This window comes from Pyxicephalus adspersus, chromosome 1 (assembly GCF_032062135.1).
Source record: "Pyxicephalus adspersus chromosome 1, UCB_Pads_2.0, whole genome shotgun sequence".
Taxonomy (NCBI): Eukaryota; Metazoa; Chordata; class Amphibia; order Anura; family Pyxicephalidae; genus Pyxicephalus; species Pyxicephalus adspersus.
Window position 1 is genome coordinate 4400078 of NC_092858.1, and position 25153 is coordinate 4425230.

Below are 25153 nucleotides of genomic sequence, written 5' to 3' on the forward strand. Positions count from 1 at the left end.
GAGACATTTTAGTGACACCACTGCTGACAATCACTGTAGCATACTTTACTTGGTGTACCTTCAGACTGTCTTTGCTAATTAAAGGACCATTAGTTCCCATTATGTTGTCAAAGAGGACACACACCTTGCATGAAGGCCCACAATCGCTGTGATAGTTGATGTTCTTTTAGCCCAAGAGGCCATGAGTCATGAAATGGTCTACTAGGTTCTTCTAACCTTGCCCCATGGACAATGTGGCAAACGGTGCAGAGGGTACTACAGGACGCTTTCCGTTTGCCACTCGGGTCATAAATTCCATGTAAGCCCTGATGGGAATGAACTCTGACTTCAAGATACGGGACAGAAGAGATCAGAGCCCACAGAACAAAACTTTGCATAAAATATTTATAAAAAAATGTGTATAAATGAAATACATTGAAGCTGATCAGTCCTTATATGTGATAGCTACATTAATATTTTCAATTCCCCTTTTTCACTTGGAGCTAACATTTCCAGTCCTGGAGCAGCAACTTTATGACTACGGACAGGAGTGTGACTACAGAAAGCTTCCACCATATTATAAGGGACATGCGTTGTACTGTTTCCACATTATTTAAAACATTAATTGTGTGGTGCATCAATTTTGTATTACTGTGTAATGAGTAGAGAAAAAGGTTCTCTGCCCTGTGCTGGTTTGGGGATGGCACTAAAACAATACCTCCCTCCCCTAAGTCAGTGGTGGCAATGGAAATAATAATCCTTTCCCTATCAAAAGTGGTGGTCAGTAGTTTTAGGATTTCACCCCTCCCCACCTGCAGGAAATGTCAATAAAAATTGATATCCACACCACCAGTGGGACTGTACAATTTTGGGCACTGGGGAGGAGTCACTTTTTGCAATGATTTGAAGCCGAGTGCTGGAGTGAGCGGTCTAGTAATCGGCTGTGGGACACATCCTGGCTATGCGTGACACCCGGACCTTCTGGGACCGTCCCCATAAGACTTGGTGGGATAACAATAAAAAGGTAATGTACTTCTGCTCATGGGGTAACTCCACTGGCACCATTCATATTTCCAAACAAAGTCTTTGGTGGAAATGGGTGAACCAATGGCAAAAATATGCACACAATGTCTGAGTGTCACTGAACGCAATGTTTAAGATGAACCTTACTGAAGAGCTCGAGTTTTTCTTTGCTTTATTAGTAAAGTGATTGGCAAGGTAGACATTGGATGGGAAATGGGTGTTCCATGGGCCAGTGGTTAGCAAGGCAGTTCATTATACAGTATGGAGTTTGTGCACATCCTCATCAGCCATGAACTATACGACCAGCCAATGGGTTCAATGCCTCTATGTCCCTAATAACCAGTACTCACTCAATATTGCCTTTCGCTTTTTAAAGTTTGCCTGCTCAAATCACGACATATGTTCATTGAAATGGTCAAAGCCCAACCCAACAAGGGATCAAAATTGAGCCGCCCTGTATGGAGTCATTGAGGTTTTCAAACCAACAGTGACGGAGATGGTGGTAAACCAATGGCGGCTCCAACCATAATCATAATTAACCATTGGTGCAACTGGGCTTCATAATCATTTATAGAACACAGAAGGACCCAGGGACAGAGCCGAGGTTCAGCCACACGTTTGATGTTTATAGGAAGTATCTTAGTGGGATTGAAGATGGTTGGCCATCAGAAACGAGACATTTCCATGGTGTGATATGGGCTTTATTTGCAGCGAGCCGTTCAGTGGTGTCTTTCCATACATTTATAATACAGTGGTGCATTAATCAGCTTCCTATGTCTGTCATCTTCCTAAATCTGACCCCACCGCCAGCCAATCATCCATGACACATCACACACACCAATCAAAACCTCCCATGCCACCTTGTTATAAACTAGCAAGTCAGTTATGTTGTTCTGACCAGTAGACCACTCACCAGAAGTCTCCCAAGGGCCTCCCTGTGTGACTAATTTTTGGTCCTCCTAGGAACCCTCTGTGCAACAAATTTTTGGGCCCCCCACTGAACTACTGGTAAACCACTGATGGACTGCTTGTGAGGTGTACCTAGGTCTATGTGACAGTGAGAAGGATCCCAGCACCCATTGACCTACCTCTAGCACAAGCTAGGTCCTGTGCAATGTGCACCCCTGATGATGACACCGGGGTCTGTGCACCCATCCTCTAGTGGGCCAATCAGAACATGCAAAGGCTCCTAGTAGTGATTACGAAGATCAGGGTACTACAGTCATGTGACAATAGGCCAGGCATTGAGTGTCTCTCTACCATTGTCAGGTAGCTAATATATAGGATGACTTGATATGGAAGATGACTTGATTTTGAGATTACAGCTGTTATCTGACATGTTCACTGTTCTGCAAGCCTGTGAGCATATTCATGTTGGCTGTGCTACAATTTTAGCTCATTGACTCAATAAGAAGTGAAGCAAAGGACGGTGAAGATGGCACTTGAACCTTCTAAAACAAATCCTCCCTGATATCTTCCATTAAGGAGCCCTTTTAGATCTTTGCTGTGCATTTAGGAACGCTCTTCAAGTATATTGCATTCAAAATAAATGTGCTGCTAATGCACCAGAACATGCTTTAAATTGCACATGACCCATTTTGTTTTCTATCTAAACATAATACAATGATGGGGCACTGCCTCTGTGATGGGTGCCATTTAGAATCATTAGTAGAGCATGTTACATGCATTACAGTAACATGAAAGGATAACGACCCTTGAATTAAAAATATCCAGAAACGGCTCTACAGTGTTCTGATTTGGTTACTGATTTCTGGCATCCTCTGACTGCAAACCTAAGCCTTGCCCACTGGCACGGTAGTTCCAATATAGTCTACTTCAATAGGCATTCAGGGGACTTTCACTGCCCAGGTGTATCGAAGGTGATGCAACTTGGACAACAAGTCAGAGCAGTCTGGCACCCATTATTACAAAGAAACCAGGGGGAAACAATGGATAATTTTCAAGGGTTGGTGTTGATGAGCTTTTGGTTGCTTGAAGGGATCCTCATTCCCATACAAGCCTAAAGGAATGCCTATAGAAATGCAAAAGCCTCAGAAGCCGATCAACTGCCCCATATGAATTGAAGCATCTGAAACAGACGCCATTGCCACAAGCCCACATCCCATTCTCTTAAAGGTCATAGTGGGTTTCCCATGATATCTTCTCCCAGGCAGGATGATTAGAATTAGAAGTAAGATATAGAATTAAGTAAGTTTACAGAGGGTGGGAGAAGCCCGCTACCGGAGGACAGGGGTAAGGGACGAGGAGGCTCAGAGCTGGCAACCAAGAATCCTTTACCATCGTCACCCAGTAGCTGAACCTTTCAAAAATATTTTGTTCAGAGTAAACCCATTATAGCAATACAAGGAGTGCCATTATCTTTTTGAATTAATGGTCATTGGGGAATCAATAATTCTCCAATGACCAGCAGCTCAGGATGGTCACTATCTCCAAACTTACACACCGCTACAGGGCAGTGACTACCATGACCTCCAGAAAGATATCTTCTTCAGCAATGGACACCTTCCTCTAAACCAGTTGTCTTTAATGCAACCCATCAACAAAAGCACCCCCATCACTCCTAAACACCAATCAGATACGGAGAGATGATACCAATAAAGATGTCTGGGTGCATCCATCTTCTGGTCTCCTTCAGCTCTCACTGGTACCTCCCTCTCACTATGAGCTGGTAGAGATCCAGGAGGTGAACACTGCCAGAAGTTTCAGTTTCCCGGTGGAATTTGGTGGTTCATTTTGCAGGATCAGGAAATAATTTGCCAGGAAAGGGGGCATTTATAAAATAAGGGTACTCCTTTGCTGGGACGTTCTGATATAAAGAAAACGTGTCAGAAGAGAAATATGAGGGCTGCAGGTCTTCCTACTGGGTCACTGACCTCCAGCATGTATTCAAGAACCAGAATTCAGACTGCACCAGCTGCATGCTAGCTCTGGGTCATCGTCACTAACTAAGCAATTAAGGCCAGGCCTAGGACCTGCACCAAGTCAGCAATGGCACTTTCCATTTTTCTGTCATCCTAGGTTTACTTAGGCAAGGCTCCATCTCCAAACATAAAACCCTTTTCCTAAACTCAAAACATTCTCCCTTGTGCTTTATCGTATATATAATATATTCAGAATTTGAACATACGGAACAAAAAATAAGATGCTCAGGGTAGGATCATGGAGGGATTTTCTCAAGACTGATTGATATTATAGGCTGTTATGGTGGAGGGTTCCATGCCAGCCAGGAACATGGCTGAATCCGCACAGAAGTGCAGAGCGCACACAGTTTTACTGTCACATGATTTATAATTGGGTTCACTCCGTCCTATAATCAAGCCCCCTCTACTACATAGCACAGTCCAGTGACCTCACTGTTCAAAACTGAAGTTAAAAACTACAAGATGGTCAGCAGCCCGGCCCCGTCCTGTGATTGGATGAAGGTTCTCTTCAGTCGTGTTCTGATTGGCTTTTAGTACTTGCCCCTCCCTCTTATAGGAAGCTGATATTTATGTATTGATGGCAACTGTAAAACACTTAATTATTTAGAAGGAATCATAGTTAGGCATTTTTGTAGAAGGAAAGGCTTTGTGGGTCTTATTCACATTGTGTGTTGCATTTATGCACTGCAATATTCTTGAATAAACTGGCAGCACCTTCATGGGCAGAAAAATGGATGTGAACTAGTGAGGCAACACACCATGATGGACAGACAATTTCACATCATTGTGCTGTGTTGATAAGGTGCCATTCAAAATGGCCCTACAATGCATCACCAAGAGTTTTCCTCAGAAATTTTGGTAGGAAGAAGCTCAGGTGGTGGCCCCTGTATTGTGACCCAACTTTTCACTCACCCACCCAAAAACAAAAAAAAAGTGCCTAGCTAAAAGGAGCTGGGGAGAATACTGCATCATATATAACCCCACGGGGAACACAATTTTTTAGAAAATTATTACATGATCCAACCCTTAGCATCAGGATTACATCACAGAATTGGTCTGTGTTGGCACATAACCTGCAAATTTCCATTAATTAATTCCAAATAATATTAAAAAAAATATATATTAAAAAAAGTGGCATGCGAAATTCCCCTCTGACCCCTCCCCTTGCAGAAGAAGGGGCAGAGAGGAGGAGTCACCAAGAAAGGTGACTTCTCATTTGTAAACCGTCTCCAATCAGAAACGTTATTATAAATATTAACATATAAAACTGGACAATAAATTACATGGCTAAACACAGAACAAAAACAGACCTGGGAGTTTAGTGTCCCTTTTATATGTATCTTTACTCCATGATACTGCTCCAGCTAACCAATCTCCCCTCCCGTACTGACTGTCCCCTCCTATCACTTGCTTTGTCTATCTTCTACAACCCACGAGGTGCTACACGAGTGGGAAAAGTCAAAAGGCATCTTAAAAACAAAAGATGCATTGCAGATTGCTTACGATTCTAAACATAAAACTGTGCAGTGTTCTCTTGATCGATTCTTGTTCACCTTCCTAATTTAAACCCCCTTTGCACTGGGTGTAATAGGACAGTTTAGGAAGGCTGCCAATGGTTCACAAACCCAAACGACTCCCCAATGGGGTGCAATAAAAGTTGTGCATGGTAAAACACGTATTTTTGTGCACCAGGACCTGGAGATGTAAAGGGAGCCAAGCACCCAATAACAGAGCCAGAGGCCAATATGGCGCTTGTTTTGTGAAATCAACGTCCAGGGTTCGTTACGGTTCGTCATTAGGTGACCTCTGATACTCAAGGAGTCAGATTCAGTGTAAATGAGAATACCAAGGAAGCCTGCACAGATAAGGATGTTTTCCCACTCATGTAGCACAATGCCAATCATCTGTATGATAAGACCCACTGTTCTGTAACCCTCATTTCCCACTACCCAAACCTGCACCGTCCTTCCTTCTCGTTTCCTCAGCTGGAGCCAATCTCACTCGCTGTCCATTAATCACACAATCATCCATTGTGCCCCACCTATCACGCCGTCATCCAACGCTTCGCCACAATCTACCCCTTTGTTCCATAAAGTCACACCTTACCGCCATCCTTCCACAGTGACTGCCGATGGCAGGGTCACCTCCCACCTCTACATCGTCACCATTTCATAAAGACAGGGCACAGCACATCGCTCATTGCACTCGCTAGTCTCTAGTACTTGTGGCACCGATGATGACTGGCAAAATTATATGATGTGAAAACAATAATGTGTATAAAAACCTAAAAAAATACAAAAACTTGAAATGCAAAGAGAAAAAGGCAACAATCCCAAATGCTAACAGGCACCGGCAAAATTAATCACATGACACCGAAGGGGTGGGGGGATACTTCTTAGGCAATCAATGCCGGCAGATTTCCCGGTATACACATTTAAAGGCAATTTCCGTAAAAAGAAAGTTTTGGCTACTAACTGGATCTTTACTGCAGGGAAACATTCCCGTAGAATGATAGGGTCTAACCCCCTTATCTAATACAAGGGTATAATCAGATTTTGTGCCAGGCTACCATTGTGACCAGATATATCCTTCCTATAGAGGAGCTAAAGGGCCCAGGAATACCATATTAGCTGTCCTGTTCAAACTAGAACCCGCACCTCATTGGTCATTACAGATGGGGATTTGTTTAAAGAAGAAGTTAAGACTCACGCTGGTCATCACACTCCAAATTAAAGAAATTTTCAGTGGTGTTGCAATTAAAGTTTCATTTGTGTGGTCATGTAAAATTTAGGACATACAATATGTACTTGTGATGGTCCTATGGTGATCCATAGAAGTCCTTGGTCAGGCACTTCCTGTAATTGTGCAATAACAATGTGTTGTCACCCATTCACACACTCCCCCAATGGAGGCTACCAGTGGCCATGCTGACACATTGCACAGGCATAGTCTATTGTCGCCATCAGAAAACAAACCTTGAGGGTTAATCCGAAGCTATAGCCAGGGAAATGGTGCAAAAAAGCTACAGCAGCAGAACTTTAGCAAACCCAACCCCATTCAGTTTAAATTCAGGAGAAGAGCACAACGGGGAGCCTCTCAATTGTTTTTCCCCTTCACCTCTTCATAGAATGTATTAGCTTGTGTGTGTCGCTTTTGGTTCTGGTATTACTGAAAACGATCAGGAAAGATTCATGGACTGAAATCTTGCGTGTATATAAAGCCTAAGTGTAAGATAATATAGGAGCACCATAAGGTACGACATCAGGTCTCTAACACAGTCAAAAAGCCATGGTGACCCTTATCTGATATTCCAAGAAATCTCAGGGTCTATGCCTACAAAAGTTAGTGTAATGACCTCTTCTGCAGCCTGTGTGTCCAACCTTGCCTCAGTTCTCTTGCTGAAGCTTCCATCTGTCTGGTGATTCCACACTTCCCAGAGCAGTGATCTAGGGAGTAAGAAGAAAATACCAGCATTTGGCAGGGATACAGGCATCCCATCACCGTATTTTCCCCAGCGACACCGGGCACACAGCCATCCCTTTTCTGTAACCATCCAGCTGTTTTTCGGTGGTTACTAAAAAGTTGGGTCAGTTGGGTGGGCCACCACAAAAAAAAATTTGGGGAGAATACTGCTCAATGCTCGAAGAATCAAATTCAGCTGCAGTGCTGAAACAGAGGAGATGTACGAGCCACTGGACAATGCAGAATGAATGTAGTGCCTCTTCTATTGCAGAGAAATGGCCCTCTTGGTACTTTCCTATAATGCCTAATGTGTAGTGTGAGTAGTGTGGTGATGTTAGAGTCAGAGGACAGAACCAGGGTTTGGGGAGAGACAAAAGCATCTGTCGCTTGGAAGGGCTGAATGTTGAAAAATCTGATGGCATCCTCAGTGATGGCACAGAGGGAAGGTGGAAATCACAGCGCAGCAAAGAGGTGAGTATCTACTACGTTTATATAACCTCAGATTTATATTTGAAGACATAAGTAACTAAAATTATTTAGCATTTTAGTTGGAAGTTATGGAATTCATCATTTCTCAAGGTGGGTTTTCTAGTGGTGGACTATTCCTGGGCAACATGTTACCTGGCCACTTTATTCACCATCGGGAAAGTGTGAATGGTTTACAACGCAATCTCCTCCTCCTGTGTCACTTGCAACCCACAGTGCTGCTGAATATGTTGGTGCTATATAAATACAGTTTAATATTATTAATATTAAAACTATTAATGGAGATATGGCCAGAGAGTTGTCACCTTATAACAGTAAGTACCATAAGGGAAATCTTCATGACTGGATCACCAAGGTTAATTTTAAATAACAGTAGTTAGTTTCTATTTTAAAAAATCTGGGGAATGTTTGCACTCTATTTGCTCTGAACTACCCCAACCTGTGCACACCATTCCTCATTTAAATATAAAATGACCAAATTTCTGGGTTGATGGAGAAAGTCGCCAATGTGCAGACATTACACAAAGAAGCTGATGTCTAGGGAATGGACAGGAAGAACCTCTTTCACCCGGAGTTTTTTCTTTTTACGGAAATTACTTTAACGCCTGGCGCAGTATTTGGCACAAACTGCGTAGATCAGGACAAATCTGTGCACTGACCTACATAGTGAAAAATTAAGACATAAATAGAAAGAAATATTTAAAAAATAATAAAGTCCACAAGTACAAGTGACCTGGGATTAGAGTCATCTTGGAGAGGCTGAAGATGAGGACCCCCTCGATGTGGGGTGGATGAGAGATCCTGGCCCTGATGAAACCATCCATTCAGAACTGGCTGCCATCTTCTACAACAATGAAGAAAATGAGAATGAATTCTGGGTAGACCCTGTAACATCGGGGAGGACCCTGTTTATCCTTCAGGCATGTACATTCAAAATCCCAGCCTCCATGTACCTTCTGCAGGAGACTGCCTTGATTAGGAGCTCCGTAGATCCAGAAGACACTGGGAGACGCCATGGGATGCAGTGTATAAAGCCACAGAACCGGGTGTTTATTACTAGCTGATTAGGGTGAATGTGTGGAAACCGGTCCTTGAAGGACTGCTCCAATATACCTTGTGGCCAAAACTTTTCAACTTTTCAGGTTTGGGTATACTTCAGTCTCCATCTATCAGAAAATATAACCGATCAGTGCAAATGCCCCGCGAGCAGCCACAGCTACCACTGCAGTGATCCGGCAAACATCCAGGGCTAAAATGCCCTCATAGGAAGAGGAGAGGTCCATGGTGGAGAGATTTGGTTGGACCCATTGGATTCCCTCAAAGCCATCCACGAGTGCAAGAAGCCAGTGAACAGCCCAAACCACCATTATGCAAGCGCAGTGATACAAAAGTCCATAAATCAGTGCCTGCATTGGCCTGTAAACAACAATGTAAAGACCAGGGATGGCAGAGTGTCCACAATTCTCTGTTACCGATAGACATTCAGCAGCGGTCCTTAGCAGATTGGTGGGACCATAAAAGTTCTTAGTACAGGGAATTGCAGGGTTGGCAAAAGACCTTCAGAGAAATTGAGAAAGCAAGCAAAAATATGGGGAGACGAATAAAGAATGGGGGGGGTAGAACAAAGCTTGGGAATGCCACAAACAGCTGGGCAGGGCATCGAAGGTCATCAGACGTTTTTTGTGCTAAGAATGAACCGTTTGGCAGGAGACAGAAGGTTACAGCCGTTTGTACACATCGCATCTGGCACTAGGAAGAGCAGCTGGCACTGGCGGCTTAGAAAAGACGAAGAGGAAACACCATTTTAGGCTGAATATAGCGCTGGGTGGAGAGCTTGAAGACATCTCGGACATGGCAAGGACAGCATGGTATTGTGCCAGCTGAGTCTCCTGTCCCTAATCAAAGTTACTGGAGATACCGGTAGACCTTGAAACAGTGGTTTCCCGAGTCAGCCACCACCACGTGACCGTCAGAGGTGAGCGCCAGACCTTGTGGCCCGTACAGAGGGTCCGCCATGGTGTTTATGTAGGACAAAAAGGAGCCGGAACTGTCAAACACCTGCCATGGGACATGAAGGGAAAATAAAATGGATGTTAATAACTTCATGGTAGACTCAACTGACCTTTACCAATACAATTCTACTTTTTATGATTTATGACTGCCTGTCCTGACACCAATCAAGATGGCATTGATACTTGTCCAATTGGCTTAAATAGAACATGTTTAAATAAAACATTTACCTATACAGGAAGATACTGAATACTTACCTCCCCTGCTGCTGGTAAGCATTTGCACCAAGGGTTGGGTAACCAGGGGGCATGTTTTTTTTTAAATCATTATCTTAGCCACTTTGTGAACAATACAGAGAATGTGATGAGGCAGGTGTGTTTTACTTCACAAAATACATTGCCTGTCCATTCTGGAATATTGAACTTCCATTTTTTCTCTCAATGACTTGACAGCAAGCCTGATGTAAACACAGAGAGGGAAGAAAGCGGAGTCCTCAGGCCTGACAGAAGAACTTCACTGCTGATACAGAAGTCAGTGAGGACTTGTTTTTAAGCTCATTTACTGCTTGGTAAAGGACTATGACTATGGTAGGGACATCAGATTGTGAGCTCCTCTGAGGGACAGCTAGTCACATGACTATGGACTTTGTAAGGCGCCGTGTAATATGTCAGCACTATATAAATACAAAATAAAAATTATGGATTCTCATTGTAAAATAATGTGTGGTATAACCTATTTATAAGCATTTTTACTTACAGTTGTCCCTCTGCAAAATCCTACAAATACTCAATTCTTTTTATTATTGATGATTAGATTACCTCTGGGCATTTCTTATCAAGGTTTTATTTGCCATACATGTTCCAAGATGAATCTCTGTTAGACTAGAGTTAGGGGGCCACTCTAAGTAAGGGGCCCTTCAAAGTAGGGCCCTGGACAGGTAGTGCGGCTTCAAGATATATTTAAAAACTATGTTTTAATGGATATTCTTGTGCGGGCATGCTGTTACAAGAGCTGGAATAAAATACGTATGTACTGTGTTGTAAGCAGAACTTTCATTATAATATAAAAAAAAAAAAAACACCTTTTACAGAGCCCTTGATCCCTCCACAATTATTATTATTATTAGACAGTATTTATATAGCGCCATCATATTACGCAGCGCTGTACAAAGTCCATAATCATGTCACTAACTGTCCCTCAAAAGGAGCTCACAATCTAATGTCCCTACCATAGTCATATGTCATTAATGTAGTCTGAGGTCAACTTAGGGGGAAACCAATTAATCTAACTGCATGTTTTTGGGATGTGGGAGGAAACCCACACAGACACAGGGAGAACCTGCAAACTCCATGCAGATAGTGTCCTGGCTGGGATTCGAACCTAGGACCTAGCGCTGCAAAGGCCGGAGTGCTAACCCCTGAGCCACCGTGCTGCCCGATTTGATTCAATCAGACTTGATTTGAGACCCACGCCATCCTGCATTCTTTCTTTGTGGAAAAACCAGTGGGTATCCGAAGCGGGAGCAGTCCGAAGCCTCCTGGGTTGTGATGTATGTATTCCAGGAGACTGCGGGCTACCCATTCAGTCTTTACCGCCATAAAGTGTTCAAACACATTTTTACTTTATGATAAAAGTACTTTTTATATAAAGTAAAACATTTGGTGATAGTTCCAATTTAATGCAATTGTCAAAACACAATCGGTGAAAAAGATATTTTCTCAAAACCCTCTTCCCAGAAAACTTTCTTACCCTAACAATATACACACCTGAATCCGGCTGTTGCCCCAGTCAGCCACAATAATGTTCCCGTTGGAATCCACAGCAACGCCAGTGGGAGCGTTAAACTGACCGTTACCCTCACCGTGTGAGCCAAACTTAAACAGGAACTCTCCTTCCGCACTGTAAACCTACAGAGGAGAATGAAAAATAGAAATAAGAGGAGAAATACCCACAAGTGAAGTCAGAAGCCCAACGCCAGATATTCAAGATAAACAATAATGCAAATGAGTGAAAAACTGTGGCTAAAAGTTGATGGACACCCAGGTATGTAACCTATATGAGCCTGTTGGACATTCCATTCTAAACCATGAGCTATTAATATGGATCTGGGTCCTCTATGCAACAATTAAAGCCTCTTCTCTTCTAGGAAACCTTTTCACAAGATATTGGAAGTGTTTGTGTCTATTTGCGAGGTCAGTTACTGATGTTGGATGAGAAGAACTGGCTTACAAATACTCATTCCAAAGGTGTTCAGCAGAATTGGGGTCAGGGCCCTGTGCAGGACACATCCCGAACTTATTATACTTTTCTTATAGAGCTGGCTTTGTACACAGAAGCACAACCATGCAGGAACAGAAAGAAGTCTTCACCAAACAATGACCACAAGGTTGTAGGGGATACTTGTCGAAGTATCAGGACATTTCACAGCAAATTTTATAGCGTAAGGGCCATAAAAAAATAAATAAAACGAACATCCATGCCTTGACTAGTGGCAGATGTTTTTTTGTAGTCCAGCGGGGGAAGGCCCAGCCCGAGATGACAACACAATTACAGTGCCATATTCAAGTATTCATGTTTGTTTGTTGTATTTTAGGATTCCTTGAGGGCAGAACTGGCAGAGAGAGTGTGACAATTACTCACCTTTACAGAATGGTTGTGGAAATCTGTCACCACAATCTCATTCTTGTTGTTAACTGCCACAAAATGTGGCCCTAAGAGAAAACAAAAAAAGATATATTAGAAGTACAAAGTGAAACACTGGGTATAAATACTTAACCCCCCTGGCGTTCCAATTCTGTCTGTATTTTTATGCCAGAAGTGGTACATTGTTTTGCAGTGAAATTTATTTTACATCGTAGGCCTATAATTCTGAGGCATAACTTACCAAATTATGTCCAATATTTAATACATTTAAATAAACTTCTGGAAACTAAGGATTACTTTGTATTGGATTCAATAGTTATTTTGTATTCAATCCAATACAAAATTATTTGAATTTCCCACCGCGCCTCCCATACATACGGATGCATGCACTGATGTCACCAGGAACGCCTCTGCACTCGCTGGCAGAAGATCGGAAGAAGAGGACGCATCTCGAGGATGGGATCTGACGGGTAGGACGCCGATGGGACCAGGAAAGTGTTTTTTTTAATGTTTTTAGTTACCCTGAGAGTGGCTCGGGGTTACCACTTTTTGTATGTATTTTTCCCCCCGAGGCACACTTGGGATTAAGGGGGTTAAAGCCTATCTAAACAAAATAATATTTGTTTGTCACTTGCTTGGTCTTCAGCTAGTCTCCATCCTTCTGCCAGTCTCCCAATCTATACAATTTCGCCCTTCAACCCCTTCTGCAGCCCTTTTATTCTGATTGTAATTACCATCCAGTGTTGCAGACTGTTGTTTTTCTCCTGGGCTTCGGCCTCCAAACCTCCCCACCAATTTTCCATTGGACTGGAAGATGAAGATGCAGCAGGATTTGTTGTCTACGACAATCAGATGACCGTTACGGTCTACCGCTACTCCTTTTGGACCCATCAGACGGCCAACACCAATTTTGTTCTGAGAGAGACATGCTACACAGAAATACAAACTTATTAGAGAATAAAGTAAAAAAGACTAACATTTCTATGTATTGACACAAAATCTAAACCTGTAGACATACCTTAAACTTCCCCTCTGGGGAGAAAATGCTGACCCAGCGATTGTCATAATCGGCTACAATGATGTCACCATTTGTGTCCACAGCCACCCCAGTTGGGCGCTGCAACTGCCCAGGGGATCGGCCCCGAACACCAAAACGCAACTTAAACTGGCCCTCATTGGAGAACACCTGCCATGGGGGAAAATGAAACAGAACTAGTAAAACATTGTACAAGAAATATTAAACAATAAGAACGTGACAAAATTCAATCTCACCTGTATGCACTGATTGTTACTGTCCGCCACCACAATGCGATTGTTACTGGTGGTGCAGATGCCGTGCAGGTTGGAGAATTCACCTTTGTCTCGACCACGGGTTCCTAAAAGACATCTATAGTGAGACTTGACATCTGGAGTATCAGCAACCTCGCCATATAAGAGAGCCAGAAGAGCCTTCTACTACCACAAAAATTCCCCCGCTGAGCCCATCTATCAAAAATATCCTCTTTAGAGTCTCTTACTGCAACCAGGATCCCCCCATGGGTCCTTCTACTATCACCAAGAGTCACCATGGGTTCTTTTGTTTTTAAAAGATCCTCTTTATATATTCATTTGCTTCCACGAAAATCCTTTCATAGAAGCTTCAGTTTCTAACAAGATCATCCTGTAGATCCCTCTTCTATCACCAAGACACCCATATATATCCTAATAGCACCAATAGGGCCCTTTACTAATACTAAGATCCCAATACTACCACAAGATCTCCTTTTGACCCCTCTGCTACCACCTAGATCCTTCAAAATAGGTTCCGGATTAACACCTTTGCCTAGAGAATTCATGGCCATCATCAACTCCACCCCACACCAGGGGATAGTTTTGCATTAGTGCATATTATTTTTCCAGATCTTCCAGATTTCCTTCAGATCATTAAAGAACAAAGCTAGATAATCTAGGAATTATTTATGAACATTTAATTTTTATTCTCAATCATTTTCTAAGCCACTCTCGTGTCTGCATTATAGGTCCCCCCTTTCCCTGTTCTAACCATCTACAAGTCTTAGTTTACTCACCAACCCGCAGGATCATCTCATCTTCTATTGGGTTCTCCTTCTTTTTGTTGGTGCTGTACATACTCGACGGTCTCCTCACAGCCTTTTGTCGTATGTGTCCTCCACTGGGGGACTTAACTCTCCGTTTGACATCTTCTGGTGAGGCCGGTACATCTCCAGGTTTAACAGCTCTCACCTTAAATGGACTCCCACGCAGTGGTTGACCATAAAGCCGCAGGGAGAGTTGGTGTTCTCCGTCGTGACGCGGAGTGTAGACAACCTCGTAAGTCCCGTTTTTATTGTCAGTCACTTCCCCGTCATGGATGGTTCCATCTGGACCAGTCAGCTGGGCTTGAAGGATGGCATTACCACTTCGGACCAACTCACCATCTTTGTCTTTAGTAGTGACAGTGACAGAAGTCTGCTGTCCCACCAAGGCTTGGCGCAGACCCTCCCCTGTAGCAACTGAGGCGTGAGCCACAGCACTAGTAGTAAGAAGAGCCCCTAAATTCTGAAGGGATCGCCGGAGGCCGTCAGTCTCCACCCGGAACTCAAGCTGCGGGTTTTGCTGAGGGTGTAAAGGGAAGTCACGAGAGGCCAATTCATTCAATTGCTCACTCATCTGCTTCCTAACCAAGAGGACTTCCGTCTCTGAGCCGTGGCCAAGAGCCTGTTCTGTAAAACGCATGCTGCTCTCCATATTGTCTAGACCTTGCCTCAACACTGAAAGTTGTGCCTGAAGGACCTGGAGTTGGCAAGACAACAAGAAAGTAAGAAAAAAATTAATGACAGAAGCAATGGAATAAGTTACAATATAGTAATAAATGGACAATTACCTTGTGTATAAAAGGCATTGGTGGAATGGGCATAAATGCCAGGGTATGTGACCACATGGTGCTGAAATGGTGTCAAAATTACTAAATCAGTCCAGCTACATGGACCAACTAATACTAAACTCAGAGGAATGGTCCTCACTGTGTTCCGTTTGACACCCATCACCTGTACAGGAAGTGAGAAGACATCTTCCCAATGGGTACTCAGACAGCAAAAGAAACCGCTAAAGGTTCTGACACTTTCCAATCTATCCAAAACTAAAGAATTGTGGGTATTAAGCCAAAAAAAAAAATGTATGGTGCCATTGTTTGTGTTTGGGTTGCCTAAGCAGTGAGCAGTCTACATATCTATGTGGCTCAAGTGGTTAAATCTAGACTTCTATTATTGTTTATAAAGCCATCATAGCAAGACTGTTCACACCCCCCAACAAAACACAGTGCCTGAAGCCATGCAGCCTTCCTTCAGAAAGCTTCCCCGCTAGGTCTGGTTGATCTGGTTTGCATTTAGTGGTCTACCAATGTCTACCAATCTAAGTGGTCACATCTAGATTGACCACTAATGTTAGGTGACATACTTCTGCTGTAATTACTCACAAATGTTCCAAAGTTACCATACTTATGTATTGTGAGCTGTAGGTAAAAAATGCCATTAAAATTCTTTTCAGGGTTCCTTTGGGGTAAAAACGTTTAGAAGGCTGGAGCTGTACATACCAATCCCCACCCACCCCCAAAGGTGGAACAACACCACTACCTTCTGCTTGGAAATAGAGATTGCCTCCAGGTCTTGCAAGAGAGCATTCTTCCTGTGCTGCAGAGCCCGCTCCAGCTCATCAAATGTCGTACAGATCTCGTTGACAGCAGCGTTCTTCCGTTCACTCAGCTGCCGACTGATATCAGTCGCTAGGTCGATAGCGGAGGTGAGCTGAGGGATTCTGGAAAAGCAGAGAGGAGTTTTGTTAGAGTAGCCAGCACCATTTAGCTTCTTACCAACTTATGCTGGGGCAGGATGGCGGGTCACGTGACAGTGGACCCAGAAAGTAAAAAGCAGACTTAGAGGGTGGAGTGGTAGAATTGTTTTGCCCCGATATGGGCTTTAATGGACAATACTGAGTGCAAGTGTGTACCAGTCTTGAGAGCTACTGCATTTTTTTTATTTGCAGATGGCTGGTTACAAACTACAGGAATGCCAATTCCATTAATCGCTGAGCATTCCTACAGGGTGAGTACGGTGCCAGGTTGTGGTTTCAGACAAACCACAGAGCCAACATAAGCATGTGATAATTGCTCACATGAAGTTTGGATTATCTACTCTTGTAGACTGGAAAAATTAGAAGTAATCTAATACATGAACTCTTTTGAACTCAGATCTTTGGTTGATCCTACTCCTTATAGGAAATCACATGACCAAGTGCCTAGGTTTTTGGTAAGTGAAAAGCATGGGGGGGGCATTTTTTGTAAGGACTTCCATTATTGTTTATGAAGCCATCATAGTAAGACTGTTCACAACCTCCCAACAAAACGCAGCTGGCTGAAAGCCATGCAGCCTTCCTTCATATAGCATCCCCACTAGGTCTGGTTGATCTGGTTAGCATTTAGATCTCTGCATATAATCGTCCTTATCTTTTAAATAGCTGCAGATCCAAGGCTACGTACACACATCAGATGATTCTCATCCGATAATTGCTGCAGGGCTGATATTGGACGAAGAATCTGGTGTGTGTACAGCGCTCGTCATCCGGACGACCGTCCTGGTGGACCCACGGACAGGGAACAATTGTATTGAGAGTGAAGGGGAGAGAGGAGAACGGTATGTACAGTGCTCGTTCATGCACTGTGCAGTCTTTTTTGTTGGAAAGGTTCGTGAAAGATCCTTTTCAACGACAATTATTGCAGGTGGGTAAGTCTTAGCAAATGCATTTATTGTGTTCCTTGTCCAACTCCACCTTCCTAGTAAAGCCCAGTGAACCCAACCAACACTGTGGTAGTAATATTGGAACCATGTAACACACTGCCACATTTCAACACTCAACTGAAGACCCCTTACCTGCCCTTGATGTTATCCAGCTGGCTGCGGAGCGATGCTTTGTGCTGCTCTAGAACATCTTTCAGGGGGACGGTGCAATGCTCTCGGTGTTCTCCCTCTGTGCATTCTACACACATTGCAGTCTCACAGGGTCCACAGTAATACTCCATAGTCTGTGGAAAGGCAGGAAATTCATTGACAGGAGGTGAAAAAAAAAAAAAAAAAGGCGATGATGGTTCTGTAGATGGCTGTGGACTTACCTTGCCCTGGTGGTTTGGGCAGGAAAGAGGAGTTCCGGCGGGATGTCCCTCTCCTGGCAGCACATTTTGCTCCTGACGGCCGCTCTCTGGGCTCCGCTGAAGAACCTCCATGAGGTTTGTAATAAAGAAGTTGTTCTGCAAAGCGGACACCCCCCGCTCTGGAAGGATGGAGGTCTGGCGGCATACCGGGCAGGAAAGGGTCAGGCTCTGGGGTGGGATGTAGCTCTGCAGGCACCTGGGGACACATGGAGGAAGAAGAGAATAAGCTGAGGTGTACAGAATCACACTCCCCTCTAACACAAGTAGTACTGCGCAACTTATATAAAGACATAAAACATTATATTTTATTACTAAAATCAGTGGGTACTAAATATATAGAATGAGTAAGTAGGCACTAAGAATTACACACAGGGCACAGGACAATAGAAGTGGTACTGTGCAGGGTCTATACATACAGAATAAGAACAGATACTGAGAATTGCACGCGGGGTGCAGGACAAGAAAAGTGGTACTGTGCAGAGTCTACACAAACAGAATAAGAACAGATACCGAAAATTACACTCAGAGTACTGGACAAGAGAAGTGGTACTGTGCAGAGTCCATACGTACAGAATAAGAACAGATACTGAGAATTACACCGTGGGTACAGGACAAGAGAAGTGGTACTGTGCAGAGTCCATACCTACAGAATAAGAACAGATACTGAGAATTACACCACGGGTACAGGACAAGAGAAGTGGTACTGTGCAGAGTCCATACATACAGAATAAGAACAGAAACTGAGAATTACACCTGGGGTACAGGACAAGAGAAGTGGTACTGTGCAGAGATCATATTTACAGAATCAAAACAGATACTGAGAATTACACACGCAGGGTACATAAGAGAAGTGGTACTGTGCAGAGTCTATACATACACAGATAATTACACTTGGGGTACAGGAAAAGAGAAGTGATACTCTGCAGACTCCATACATACAGAATAAGAACAGATACTGAGATGTAAGGACAAGAGAAGTGGTATGGTGGATTCTCTATGAGTAAAGAATAAGGGAAACAATTGCACTCATAATACACAACAATCAAGACGTAGTTCAGTTTAGAGATGGGAAGTTGGCAGATGATCCTCCTTTGTGTCAGTATCTATAAATGTCTCTTATTGTCTCAACTTCCCTTAGTGACTTCCTGTGTTTGGGGGGAAGTATGCACTACTTGGTGCACCTCCTCAATCACAGAGTTCCTCAAGTTAGAGGAAATGAAAGAATTTCAGCAGTGACTTATGTGTGGCTTTTTGTTTACCTGCACTATGGTCATCTCCACACAACACAACGTCAGTATAACGCTTGTATAATATTGGGCACGTCATCCTGAGATAACATAAAGCAGTGTTCTCCCCGGACCTTTTTAGCTGGGTTCACCACCTGGCGCTTTTCAATACCCGCCCAGTGGTTACTGAAAAGTTGGGTCATAAAAGGGGCTGCCACTCACTTACAGCATTTTCCCACCCAACTTTTAAAAGTTTCTGGGGAGAATTCTGTAGTGAGTTTTCTGAGTTATCAGGCAACATGATTGATGTGCATTTATGATATATGGAGTTCCCCCTTATCACCTGCATAAAGTATTCTCTGCGTCCAATGAGGAGGAGTGATTTTTACGACTTACAGTTGCTGGTTAACCAAATCTGATAGAATAATTTGTACACAAATAATTTATTAGGGTAATATAAAATAAATATAATAAAAATCCTTCCTTAGACACCTGTACATGCAGTATGAGGAAATTTTAAATACAATTTTGAATCTCAACACGATGTCCGTGTTCTCCCAAGCTTCCTTTTAGCTGGGCACACTGCCTGGTACTTTTCAGTAACCACCCGGCAGTTTTTGGGTGGTTACTGAAAAGTTGGGTCACAAGCAATACAGGGGCTGCCACCTGTCTACAGCTTCTTCCCACCCAGCTTAAAAAAAAATTCTGGGTAGAATACTGGATGTCCTATACAACCATTGAGTTGCAGGCTTCATCATTCTCCATTACTAATATGAGGTCAGACACATCCACATCGCGGACCAAATCCCAGCATCTGAGTGTATAATCTCCAGGATATTGTCTGATGGACTAAACTGAATGAATTGCTTGTGTCACGCCTTAAAAAAAGTGTCACACAATATCTAAAACATTCCAGGCTGACCCATGTGTCATCTTTCACATAGATCCCCAAGTCATTGTCATGCAATGTAGGCTCATGTGTCATTGTGACACCACAACATCACCAAGAAGAACAATACTTCCTTGGAGACGCAAGTATCAGCCTTTCCAACACAATATACAACATATTCATAAACATAAAAGGTAACCCTAAACCAGAATTACACATTGGGGTTGATTTTCTTAAGAATTTAGGCTGTGAATTCACTTGGCTTTGTGAACTTGGTGAAAATTTGCTTTGCAAAGAATACTCAATCACACGGTGGGATGGCTAAAGTCGGCAGAGTATCACCACAGTCACTAAGCTTGTAGACTCAGTTTTGCTAAGTGAACATCCCAAATGAACCCCTTTTCCATGAAAACATAAGAATGTTCCCTCAATCGTTCACACAATCTGACACTTCAAAAAATATGAATATTACCATTCCACACCAGTATACATGGAGACATCAATGTCATTATACTCTACACCACATTATATGTCCACCACCTCCATGAAGACACAACCCTACATTTCAACGTAATGTCTACCATTGTGTTCCATTAAAACACAACCCTACATTTCCGCCATGAAAACACAACCCTACTCTTCAACATTATGTCCACCACCTCCATGAACACACAACCCTACACCTAAACGTAATGTCCATCACTTTCACAAAGTCCCAACCTTTCACCCCAACATAATTTCCACCAGCTCCATGAAGACAATCCTACACCTCAACGTAATGTCCACCACTTCCAGGAAGACACAATCCTACACCTCAACGTAATGTCCACCCCTCCATAAAGGCACAACCCCCACCGCAATTTAATGTCCACCACCTCCATAAAGACACAACCCTACACTTCAACATAATGTCCACCATCTCCAAAAAGACACCACCCTACACCTCAATGTAATGTCCACCACTTCCAGGAAGTCACATCCCTACACCCAACATAATGTCCACCCCTCCATGAAGGCACAACCCCCACCTCAATTTAATGTCCACCATCTCCAAAAAGACACAACCCTACACCTCAACGTAATGTCCACCACTTTCATGAAGCCATAACCCTACACCTAAAAGTAAAGTACACCACCCCCATGAAGACACAACCTCACACCTCAATGTAATGTCCAGCACCTTTATGAAGATACAACTCTTCACCTCAACACAACGTCCACCAATTCTAGGAAGACACAACAGTACATATCAAAATGTCCACCACTTCCATGAAGGCACAATCCCACACCTCAATTTAAATAATTACTTTGCAAAGAATACCAAATCACACAGTGGGATAGCTGAAGTTGGCAAAACATCACCTCAACTGCTACGCTTGCAGACTCATAATTAATTTTGCTAAGTGAACAGCCAAAACCAACACACTGGGACTGATTTATTACTCTCCAAGACCGGAGAAGATAGACTATCATGGGAGAACCTAGGTGATTCAGCAATCTAGAATGTATATTTTTTAAAAAAGTTTGCTATTAGTTGGCAAATATTTTAGGTCCTGTACCAGATCTTTTCAAAATTTTCTGGATCACCTAGGTTTTCCCATGATTTTCTATCTTCCCCAGCTTTAATAAATCAGGTCTACACTCTAACACTTCAATAAAAACTTCAACACTATGTATGACAACTCTATGATGGAACACTTGTCATCCTCTTCCACAACAAAACAATGCCTAGCTTAACAGACAATCCAGGGGTTCTCCCCAGGCCCTTTTAGCTGGGCGCACCACCCGGCAGTTTTCAGCACCCAGCCGGCTATTTTTGGGTGGTTACTAAAGAGTTTGGTCAAAATACAGGGGCTGCCACCCACCTACAATTTCTTCTCACCCGGCTAAAAAAAATTTCTAGGTTGAGCGCTGCAATCCTACTCCTCCCACAACAGCACAATATACGGCGAATCTTTTAGGAAAAAACCATGCTTCTCCACATCAACACCAAATAGTTTTTTTACTTTTGAGATGGGAAATTAGAAAATGACATCCACATCTGAATTGTCCTTAGTATGTTAAAGTTTTGAGACCTGAGGTTCAGTGTTAAACCCAGGCATTTTTTAAGCTGGGTGAAAAGAAATTGTGGGCGGGTGGCAGCCCCTGTACTGTGACCCAACTCTTCGATAATCACCCAAAAAAACAGCCAGTTGGTTACTGAAAAGTTCCGTATGGTGTGCCCACGGCTGGAAAATCACGGAGCTTATGGAATGACAATTCCGTGAAGATAAAAGAACTTTCACACCAACGCAACTTGAGATACTTTCATGAAGAGTCTTCCACCCACCATACCAACACAAAGGCCAACAATTCCGTGAAGACATAAATGTCTTATGACACACTAACACAACGGTGTATACTTCTTTGAAGACACAAGCAGTTCTATCCTCTACATCCTTACAATGATGGCTGACCCTTCTAGAAGAACACTTGTATTGCTGTTTGCTTCAGGACATTATGATCTGAAAAGGTCACTCAATCGAAATTGGCCAATAAGTCATCAGTGTGAGGGCCAGACAGAAGATGGACCCTGCCTTGGAGCAGTAATTATCCTAGAACCAATACTAGCCTAGATAAAGGACTACTAACTAGATAAAGGACAGGAAACAAGAGGACCTCTTCAGCCACCCCCCCCCCCCCCCCCCCCCCCCCCCCCGCCAAGAGAAAGCACTTACCTCTCACAGAAAGTGTGCAGACATGGCAGGACCTTAGGAATGTGATAGCGCTCCAAGCAAATACTGCAGATAAGGAACTGCTTGTCAATCTGACGCACCACTGGGCTGGCCATGACTGTAATTATACAGCGATCTATGGAATACCTTCAACACAAAAGGAAAGAAAATGAAAAACACTTGAAAAAAAAAAAGACATGAAAGAGGTGTAAATAGTGGGAAAGGAGGCTCTGCAAAGCCAAATGGATAGAGGAAGACGCTCTACAGGCCAGACGGACAGAAGGTGAGGGGGCTCTACAGGACAGACGGACAGAAGGTGAGGGGGCTCTACAGGACATACGGACAGAAGGTGAGGGGTGATGGGTGGAGGGCACACAGACATTGATGGAGGCCGGTGATGGGTGGGGGACCACGGAGGGCACACAAGACATTGATGGAGGCCGGTGATGGATGCGGGACCATGGAGGGCACACAAGACATTGATGGAGGCCGGTGATGGGTGGGGGACCATGGATGGCACACAAGACACTGATGGAGGCCGGTGATGGGCGGGGGACCATGGAGGGCACACAGACATTGATGGAGGCCGGTGATGAGTGGGGGACCATGGAGGGCACACAGACATTGATGGAGGCCGGTGATGGGTGGGGGACCACGGAGGGCACACAAGACATTGATGGAGGCCGGTGATGGGTGGGGGAGGTGGAGGGCTATGGAGGGCACACAGACATTGATGGGGGCTGGTGATGGGTGGGGGACCATGGAGGGCACACACACACTGATGAAGGGACCCAGTGACAGGCAGAGATTAGGGTGGGGCAGGTAGAATGAAGGTGAGATGGGGGTGGACTTGCAGGTGATGGGTGGGGGTCACACAAACATTTACATGGGGTGGAGAGGGGCAGTGACAGGTGGAGGAGGCTGGGTGGGGGGCACACAGGGTGGGGGTAGGACTGCGGACGGATGGTGCAGGGTGCGGTATGATTGCGGCAGGAGCTCGGTCAGAGGTAATAGGTCGGTGGGGGAGGGGGGGTCAGTCGGTACCGGTGGATCTCCTCCGCTCAGGCCTCCCCGGCTGCCATTGTAGGGAACAGCTGAGAGCGGCGACGTCACTGCAGCGACTCCCATCACACGACCCCGCCTACGTCACAGCCCCGCCTAGCAGACCTCCGTGACGTCAGAAGATCGACGTCCATTGGCCGCTTCGTATCTGGGCGCAGAGCGGCAACTCGAACGAGCGGAATCACCACCGCATAAAGGGGCCCAACCCCGCCCTAGCCTATGAAACGCCACTTCCGGTGTTACCTCACATCATATACCGGACCTCATCCTAGTATTTTACCTCTTTCTTATCTCATTTCAGACCCCCCCCCCCCCCCCAGACCCAGTCTCTCAGCCTAACTCCTCCCCCTTCTTACCTCACCTCAGACCCCATCTCTCAGCTTAACTCCTCCCCCTCCCGTCCCCCATCTTACCTCACCTCAGCATCTTTTCCTCAGTCCTCTCATTTCTCATATTACCTCTCCTTTCACCCCTTTCCCTCATCCTATGACAACCCTGACCCTATTTTATCTCATGTTTTCACTTCCCTCAGACTCCCAGTTTAATACCCCAATCTTAAATTCTCACAGTTCACAGACCCCAATATTATTGTCCCTGCCCCCCAGATTCACCCCTCTATTTTCCTTCCCTTGTCCACAGTCCCCCATTTTATGACAACTCTATCCCTATGTTACCTCCCCTCAGTCCCTTCCCTATTGCACCTACCTGAGATACTGCCCCCCTTCTTACCTTTCCTTAGACCCCCATCCCTCATTTTACCCCCCTCCCCCTTCTTACCTCACCTCAGACCTCAGCATCGCCCTTTCCCTCAGTCCATTATCGCTCAATGTACAAGAACCCCCATCCCTCATATTACCTCTCCTCTTCACCCCTTTTCTCTCATCCTATGACAACCCTGATCCTATTTCACCTGCCCGTGTCCGCCAGTTCCTTATCTTAACTTCCTTCAAACTACCTTTGACTTCTATTCTCATCTTACCTCACCTCAGCCCCTCCATCCTATGCGTTATCTTCTTTCCACCCCCTGTCCCCAACTTATCTCCTCTCATTTCTGACCCCCATCATCACCCCTCCATTTTACATCCCCCATCCTGAGACATATCCCCATGTTATCTCTCCTCATTCTCCTCCCCATTTTACCCACCCTGAGCACCCCCCCCCCTTATTCTTACCTTCCCTCAGACCTCCAGCCCTTATCTTACCTCCTTCCCCCTCCCATTCTAATCTTGCCTCACCTCAGCCCCGCCATCCTCACGGCCAGCCCCGTGTTACCTCCTCTCAACCCCCTGCCCCCCATCTTATCTCCCTTCGGATTTGTGACCCCCAGCTTAGCCCCCCCATATTAAATCCTCTTAGTACACTGCCCCCATCTTATCTCCCCTCAGATCTCTGACCCCCAGCCTATTTGGCCCCCCATCTTCCCTTCAGTCCACTGTCCCCCATTTTACAACAGCCCCTACCCACATCTTGCCTCTCCTCTAGAACTGTCCCCTATTTTACCCCCAAGCCCCTGTCCC

The 25153-nt window shown here is 44.4% G+C and overlaps 1 protein-coding gene across 2 annotated transcripts; it reads right to left on the reverse strand.

Moving 5' to 3' along the window:
• Nucleotides 1-1681: 1681 nt before the first annotated feature.
• Nucleotides 1682-23751, reverse strand: TRIM3 (tripartite motif containing 3). Of its 2 annotated transcripts, XM_072401019.1 has the most exons (12): nucleotides 23619-23751; nucleotides 22578-22721; nucleotides 17707-17941; nucleotides 17468-17619; nucleotides 16175-16355; nucleotides 14612-15335; nucleotides 13818-13921; nucleotides 13564-13731; nucleotides 13280-13460; nucleotides 12543-12613; nucleotides 11669-11809; nucleotides 1682-9950 (listed from the first exon to the last, which is right to left on the reverse strand). In XM_072401019.1, exons 2-12 carry the CDS (start codon nucleotides 22688-22690, stop codon nucleotides 9798-9800), a joined length of 2223 nt encoding a protein of 740 aa, XP_072257120.1. In that variant the 5' UTR covers nucleotides 22691-22721; nucleotides 23619-23751; the 3' UTR covers nucleotides 1682-9797. The 2 variants fall into 2 exon arrangements, with proteins under 2 accessions (XP_072257120.1, XP_072257110.1); XM_072401009.1 differs by having other exon boundaries at nucleotides 17468-17941.
• Between the last annotated feature and the right edge of the window lie 1402 nt (nucleotides 23752-25153).